We start from the raw sequence: 8,313 nt of genomic DNA, 5'->3' as shown, positions 1-8,313 counted from the left end.
GCACACAAGTGAGGCAGTCAGAGTTTATAACAAGATGAGGGAAGTGCTTTTATTCCTTCCTACATACCGACTGATATGTTTGTGAACCAAGAAGACCAAATGTTCTGTTTTGGCTTTCTATAAATTTGTCAATGTCAATAAATCACAAAGTAACAATGGTTTATATTCTCGCACTCTCCTTTTGTCAGACATCACTTGATGGTGCTTCAAAGAAGCTTCCACAAACTGGACAGCTATCGTGGGGGGGGGGGTTGGGTTTCGGGATGGGAGGGGTGTCTAGAATGTGCCACTGTGTCTGTCAAGAAAAATCAGAAGGGCTGAGTAAGAGATCTCATCTCTTCCGGAGGCAGGGTCAACAGTTCCCCTCCATTGAAAGGCAAAATGGAAAGATCAACGGGCATCTCCTGAGGGAGTCACTGGCCAGTAGTGTGCTGCTGCCCCATGGTCAAACAGCCCTGGGGCCCGTCTGCTGCTGCTGCTGCTGCTCCTGCTGCTGGCTTAGCCCGTACTGTTTACTTTAAGAGGACTTTAAACCCTGTGCAGCCATCAAGTTCTCGGTATCCTCTCTCTTTGCTGGCTTGCATTTATCTCTTCTCCTCTCTTTATAGCGTCCGAGTGCTCATTTGTACAACATTCCCACCAACGCTGCAGTTCTGTGACAAACAACATTCACTTCCATCACAGTACAGATAACTGTAAGCTTGCCATTTGTATCATTCCGTGTGAACGTAGTTGTTGATGTGACCCTCAGCTCTGCGAACATCTATCCAGATGAGAGCGCAGGGAGGATTTCTGCAAAGTTGTGTTTATATTTCCTCCCTTGCAGCACCATGGATACCCATCAAACAGTGCCAAGGTAGAACCACCTCATAAATTCACAAACCTATAAATATTTGCTCGTTTTGAGTTCAACACCAGTTTTCATTTACATATCTTAAGGTGGTTTTGTAATTTATCTGCGCACAAGCTGAAAGACGTTGTGCTGGTGGTTTTAGTGTTGCATTTTACCTAACACTGCCACAACTGAGCACATGCCATATATTTCCATTTGCCATCTGCACAAAATCTCGGCACAAGTGGCACTCTGAGTGAAAAAAACGAAAGGTTTATGACATCTTGCTAAAGCAAAAAGAAATGTCTGCATCATTATATTAAAATGTCAGATAGACCAAATTGAGGGCTGTGGATGTGATTGTCCAGCAGTGACCATATTCTGCTACACTCAATATACTCAGCGAAATCAATATGTCAAACACAGACAGATTACGTTAAGCTCAGACATAAATCCCAAACATCTCTAAAATCTTTTCATGTGGTATTACTCAAAGGCCATATTCGCTTAAGTACAGTAAACATTGTGACAGGTACTTTGAGCTGCCGGTTCAAGAGGACACAGGAAAGTGGATTGCGCTTTGAGCCTGCAGGGGCCAGTAGAAAAGAAAAACGGTTGAGTGAAAATATGCTGTCAGGAAGACTAAATGATTGCTTTAATGTAGCAAACGTTGAGTGCAGGAGCAAACCAATAAGTAAAAGATGTAAATTAAAATCTGCAGGGATGTTTTCTTTGCTTTTGGATGCAGCTTTTGAAACATTTCTGTGAGACATCTTTCTGAATATGACAAGGAGCTTCTTTTTTCTGGTCCTCTTTCTCTCTTTATGTTCTTCCCTCATGAAAACACCTGATAAATCAATTTGAGTTCAGCTGGGAAAAAATGTGACTCATACAAGGAATTCCAAAGTAATATTAATATTTCTTACCACTGCCTAAAAATACAGATAATTTATCTTTAAAACACAGCATAACTAAATTCATTTGCATCACCAGACCAATTTATTGGATTGCCTTTAAATAGAATAATTTCTTTTAAAAAAAAACACAACAAAATGAGATGCTGAACTAAACAAGATACTTCAAAAATAAATAAGTCCAGAAGAATGACATAACAATTTTGGATGAAGCAAGTTGTGAAAAAAATAAGCTTTTTCAAGAGTTTCACATGTAATTTCTCAGATTATCTGTAGGTTCATTACCTTATGATTTCTTTTCTATGTTGTTGGGGGATTTTTTGTCACCAGAAATGGCTTTTTAAGACTCCACCTGCACCAGTACTGGAGAACATGGTGAAGAAGAATAAAAAATTAAAAAATAAAATAAAATTTCTTAAATTTGAATTTTACATGCAGCTGTTGTTTACCACAAGGCATGTACATTTAAATGAAATTGTCGCCGTTGTTGACTATTTTTATTCTTTTTTGTCCACTTTTAACACATCGTGCTACACTCCTAGCTGCTACGCTGCAGTAAATCCCTCAGGGCTCAGCCAAACTCATCCAATTAACAGAAATTTGTTCTGAAGTGAGCTCATCCTCACCTTCAGTACAGAGTGATGCAACAGTACCTGCTTTTGCGGTGAAAGATACAGAGTTTAAAGTGAGACAGAGAGTGAAGCCTGTCTTCTGGAATTTTGCATGTAACATTAAGGCCAGCGGTTCTACAGCAACTCCGGGTGTGATTTGTTCGAAGAAGCCATCCAAAAGTTTTACACACAAAAGAGTTATTGTGATTCAGTTTTGAGAATAGTACCCAAAAGATGACAAAATCAATATATATCAAGAATTAGTTTGAAGTAGTTGATTATTTGCATAATAATAATAATTAAATAAAACCATTAGATGACAAACTCTTTTATACCCTGTTTAAACCAAATAGTTTCAGTCAAATACAGTAAGAGCTCTCAGTGGAAAACATGTGCAGATTCAACACTACTGTGCTACAAAAACAACCACATATAGAGAAAATGTTAGAAAAGAAGACATCAGGATGGTTTAACATCTACTCTACATTCTTACGTTTATTAACAATCATAGCCATGTTTTCAACAATGGAAGATTTATAAATATTTGTTTTTCTTTTGATTTATTAAACCTGTCTTGGCACTTGTGGCATGATTCCAGTTGTGGAAAGAAAAAAAAAGATCTAAATGTCCTCGAGGAATACAGTGCTTTATGAAGCAGTGGTATCCAATCAACAGCTTTTTCTCTTCACAGAGGAAATCCATACTGTACAGGATGGCTTTACTATAAGAAATAGCATCTGGTTCTGAGCCATGGGGTGGGAGAGATATCAAGTGCATGGTAGGTCGAGAAACCATCAAAAGCAGGTCATCTGATTGATCATTCAGCCTGGCGATTCCCTTTGTTTTCTTATGGCAACAAAACCCCCAAACCAATCTCAGCTATTCCTCATTTGGATGGAGCTTGTAGGGTGTAGGTCTGTAGGTCATCTCACCCATCATTCCACCTTGTCAGAATCTTCTTGCATCAGTGAGGAAGGAAACAAACGTCGCCCCCTAATACTTCCAAACTACATGGCATCCAGACAGAGGGGCCAGAGACCGTTGTTCTCCCAAAGAATTTAATGTTCAAGCTAAAGCCATGGGGCACCAGGGTTCACCCCTCACTGAAGCCACATCTGCCGGCTGGGGCAGACCCACGCTGGTGTACAGACCGTCCTGTCCTGGGTACTTCACCACTGAACCAGAGCCTGTTCCCTCCCCTGAGCTTGACAGCACAGACGAACTGACCTACGACATCAGAGGAAATTAAAAATACATATTTTAGGTGGAATTCTGTTTTCAAATGATTCACCTCTTTAAGAGAATAAACAACTCTCTCAATTTGGATTTTTCTGCATCAATCAGACTTGTGAGATTTTAAATCAATCACCTTTGTTGTTCATCAAATTCAAAATTTGACGCTTAGGTTAGATTCAAATTCTTGGTAATATTTTTATCTTCTTGTTTGAATGAAAAACAGACATTGTAAAGCATTCACTTAAAATATATTTCCTGCATAGAATTCTAATGAAGAAGTTTATCCCTGATAAGTCTTACCCCTGATACCTGTCCTGAAGGAGAGCTGGTTTTTGAGCAGTCTTCGGAATTTGATGAGGATGTAGATGTGGGAGTCATAGAGACCGAGTTATTATTTCCTGAAAAATGCACATTTTTTTTACAATGTTGATATATATATATATATATATATATATATATATATATATATATATATATATATATATATATATATATATATATATATATATATATATATATATATATATATATATAAATCATATTTTTTTGAGATTATGAAAAAGTTCACAAAAAATATACACAAGCACATTAGGAATAATTATCAGTAACTCACCAGATGATCCCTTAGTTTTGTTCAAGGTTTTTGGTTTTCTTTTCCTTGTCTGAATTCCCTCTTTCTTCATGGCGAGCGGTCGAGGTACCTGAAAGTTGCAGATCATGTTTGTTTAGCAAGAATTACTTTTTGATTTGTCACGCATTTAGTAGCAAATAGATCATTAAATCTGAGATGGATGTCGGGTGAAATCTTTCTCGTACCCCGTGTAATTTTGTGTAAAGCCCACATGCGTTACACACTGGCTCTCCCTCCGCGTTTCTGCGCCACAGAGTGGTCGTGCTGGTCTGACAGTTCGCACAGGACAGGCCGATTCTTCTGGATGTCGACTGAAGACGGAAAAATTGGCACTCAATTATTTTTAATCGAATGATACTGGAACATTTCAAATGTTTTCAATGAAAATCACACTTGTCAAATTCAACGCGTCATTCACATCCAATTCCCGAACAGAAGAGCTGCGATTAAGTGCGAAATCTAATGCACGACTTCATCTTCACTTGTTATCAGATTTCCTTGTAAAAACTATGCGTAATGCGTAATGGCATCCATACGATTAAAAGAAATCACAGTTGCACTGACTAGAATCGCAGGTGATCAGTTACTGTACAAATGTCACAGTGTGTTTTTCTTTAATCTGACTAAATAAGTGTCTTCATTTCCACTTTAATCAAGTTAAGGGGGAAAATTATGACCCGAAATATTCGAGACGATTTCCTCAGATCCCGCTTCAACTCATTATGTTTGATTGTTGAATAATGCATTCATATTACAAGTCCACGAGCTGAGCGATGTTTCAGATTGTCACAAAAAAAACACTCCAATTTAAAAAAAAAAAAAAAAGGATGTGTGTATTGCAAAAGATTTTTCAAGCACGTTGTAATGCTTGAAAAATCAGTAACCGTATAATAGAGGGGGGAGGGTGATAAAATACAGCGGATGAATCGGGTGATGATGATTAATGATTGAATGAATGAATTAAAAATAAGTTCATAAATTTCATCTATTGCAAAAAGGTATTTTCTGGATTACATGCTGTGAGGATCATCGGTGTAGCCTCCAGCAATTTGAAACAATTAGGCAGGAAATTGAGCGGATAAGTGGTCCCCTCCTGCTTACCGTCCGTTTCTGTGGTTTAATTAATGGCCGGCTCAGACCATTCATTTTGCTGTAAAGGCCACAGGCGTTACAGAGAAAGTGACCCGTGCCGTCGCGCCTCCAGAGCGGCGTGGAGATGGATCCGCAGTTCACGCACTCTCTGCTCTCCCCAATGTCGTCAAGAATATCTGTAACTAAAAAAAAAAACAGAAAAAGAAAAGAAAAAAAAAACAGATAAATCAATAGATAAATAAATAAATTTTGGAAACACAATCTGTGACATTAGGCAAACAGAATCATATCCTTAGATTTCTGGTCATAGAAGAATCGTCATATTGAAATTACTTCTAACACCTCATTTCCATTTCACACGTTTATGTGTGTATGTATGTATTTTTGAATTTAAGATATATTTGTTTCGGTCAGTTAGAATTTAAATTTTTTTTTCAAAACCTGACATGGTATTTTATGGGTCTTGGTGTATATCATGAAAGAAGATTAGTCGCAAATCACGTCCATCTTCATACTAGGTCACTTCTGTGCTTATTTTTCTTACCTCCGTTTGGGCCTCGAATCAAGGGTGCACCTCGGCTTTGCAAGGTGTGCAGCATCGTGTTATCAAAAGGTCCCCCGGTCCAAGGCGCGGTCAGCTGGGACAGCTGCGGTGCAACGTAAGGAGAGTAGGGACTCGCGTAGGTCCCACTGAGGGGGCGAGATAGGCCATACTGGTCTCTGCTCCCCACATTCAGTGTGTTACTGTAGCCGGTGTCTCTGGGGGCCCCGTTATTCATTGGCGGGCTTGGAGGGTAGTGGAACCGACTGGAGGTGTGCGGGCTTCCGGTGCTGTATGAAGGGCTCTCTGGGGTGGGCTGTGTCCAGACCGAGTGGCTGGAGACAGCGTGGTTGGGCTGCGCCGATCCGCTGGACGGCAGATAGGAGAGGCTGGGTATCATGGGGCCCACCCGAGAGCTGGGGACATACACTGGGGAGTTGGGGTTGGAGTGCATATAACCACCAGAGGAGGAATCATATCCAGTCTGGCTCTGGGCGGCGGCGATGGCCAGTGTTTGGTACATATCGGTCGGGTCCACAAGTAGGCTTGTCTTGTGTGCTCCACCGGAGAGGACAAGTTTGCTGCCTTGGTCTAAATCCGTAAAAAGTGGGATGTCCTCGACAGTGGTCAGGGTGTTGTTATGGTGTCCGAAATGAACGTAGGAGTGTAGTGATCTGCCGTCGGAGCGGCGGTGCCCCAGTGCGTCAAGATCGCTCGGAGGAGTCCTCAGCTCATCCGAGGTGGGACCGTCCCTTCTGCCGTCACCAGGCAGGTATGTCTGCTCAGCCGGCGACCCTGGGCTGCTGGATACTTCTCGCTTCACCATGGACCAGCTGTTTTCGCCCAGGTCCATCCAGGAGCACTTTCCATACAATATAAAGGTTAATAAAAGTCGTCAGGGAGCAGTTTACCCTATGAAAAAAAAAAAAAGATATAGGAAGGAAAAGAGCTTTACGCATGTGATACAAGGGTTATGGATTCAAACACGCCCGAACATCTGGAGAGAAAGTCATTTTTAGAAAATAATTTGTTAAAAAAATCCATCTCTTATCTACAACTTGTCTTCATCTTGAAAAACTAGTTTACGTTTCCACAATGAAAACCGAACATATGACTTTTAATTTCACAGCGCGCATTCAATCCACAGTGACTTCCATGCTCCGATTACGCGCTCTTAAGAGTGACTGGGTCTTGTCCGTGTCCAAATCTGTCCTCCTACACACGCGCACACACACACACACAGAAGTGCGCACCACACATATAACAGATAGGAAACAAAACGCAATATGTCTTCACAGCAAAAGAGATAACCGTTTGATAAGACCCAATACAGATAAGAGCCGAGAAGCCGAGCGATAAAAAAAAAAAAAAAAGATGATGATCTGGGTCCAGCTGCGCGCACGGACCGCACCGCCAGATGTCTGAAGCAGCTGCGAGGAACCATGGAGAAAAAAAACGAGAAGAGACAAGAGAAGATGTGAAACATTTTTCAACAACAAAAAAAATACCTGCTAGTTGTGCGCCATATGTTGTACGCAAAGTTCCGAAAAGTGAGCCTCTGCTTGTCCTGGAAATACTGGGAAACGTTAGAGCTGTGTGACGAGGTTTATGAGAGGAGGCGCTTCTGGTGGCTGCGGCCGCGGGAGGCGGACCAATCATGTGGAGAGAGAGCGGCTGGAAACACGATGGGGGTGCCAGCCTCTGAACTCCTCCAATCAATCACACGGAGAAACTGAGGAAGAGGGAGAGACAGTCAGAAAAGTTTCAGATTAATTTGTAAATGAATTCATTTGTCAGAAAGGGTCTTACGCTTTAACACCTACAGAAATTATTATTATTATTATTATTATATATAATTATTATTGTTATTAGTATGTATTAATATAAAATAATTGTTCTTCTTTTTGTTCTCATTCTTATTCTTCTTATTACTATTATTAAAATTGTTAATAAGAATAATAAATTACTATTATGCTGTTTCTTGTGTTACTTTCTTTAAAATTGTTAGCATTTATTAATGTCTTCTATAAGTACAACGTTGGAACGCAGAACATGCAAAAAATCTAAACCTATCGAATTACAAATTTGAAACACTACCACAACGTTTTATATTGTATTCTGTCACATGCGTTACTATTTATCAATGTTACCTATTAGTTGTTACACAAAAGTCGTGAATTTTGTCCCTGATTTCGTTTTTCCCCCCCCATTAAAAGTCGTATCGTTAGTTGATTAAATCAATCAAATTATTATTGTACAATTACAAAATCTGACATCTTTCTTCACTTTGTGGTATCATTAACGATAATCCCACATGACTGTTAGTGCTCAGAAGAATTATAATGGCGATTTCGAATTATTGCCTGTTTTTAATTTCCATTTCCATATTCGCATGCTCTTAATTTAGTAATGTCCTCCTCCTTTGTGGGTTCTCCATATTCACCGATGATCAATAC

At 39.9% G+C, this 8,313-nt stretch overlaps 1 protein-coding gene across 1 annotated transcript; it reads right to left on the bottom strand.

Moving 5' to 3' along the window:
• Window positions 1-1,812: 1,812 nt before the first annotated feature.
• On the bottom strand, window positions 1,813-7,502 carry gata6 (GATA binding protein 6). The gene is made up of 7 exons (XM_068341366.1): window positions 7,366-7,502; window positions 5,861-6,769; window positions 5,326-5,498; window positions 4,410-4,535; window positions 4,207-4,294; window positions 3,894-3,991; window positions 1,813-3,584 (listed from the first exon to the last, which is right to left on the bottom strand). The coding sequence occupies exons 2-7, from the start codon at window positions 6,708-6,710 to the stop codon at window positions 3,423-3,425; spliced, it is 1,497 nt and encodes a 498-aa protein (XP_068197467.1). The 5' UTR covers window positions 6,711-6,769; window positions 7,366-7,502; the 3' UTR covers window positions 1,813-3,422.
• Between the last annotated feature and the right edge of the window lie 811 nt (window positions 7,503-8,313).

This window comes from Antennarius striatus, chromosome 18, assembly GCF_040054535.1.
Source record: "Antennarius striatus isolate MH-2024 chromosome 18, ASM4005453v1, whole genome shotgun sequence".
Classification (NCBI taxonomy): Eukaryota; Metazoa; Chordata; class Actinopteri; order Lophiiformes; family Antennariidae; genus Antennarius; species Antennarius striatus.
This window is presented reverse-complemented; position numbering and strand designations above follow the sequence as displayed.

What these genes read in the sequence shown, in the direction of transcription:
- gata6 (XM_068341366.1), bottom strand. Translation starts at nt 6,710, where the DNA reads ATGGACCTGGGCGAAAACAGCTGGTCCATGGTGAAGCGAGAAGTATCC. An exon ending in GATTCGAGGCCCAAACGGAG is followed by an intron (nt 5,499 to 5,860) that starts GTAAGAAAAATA and finishes TTTTTTTTTTAG; the next exon opens with TTACAGATATTCTTGACGAC. An exon ending in TTAAACCACAGAAACGGACG is followed by an intron (nt 4,536 to 5,325) that starts GTAAGCAGGAGG and finishes TTCCGTCTTCAG; the next exon opens with TCGACATCCAGAAGAATCGG.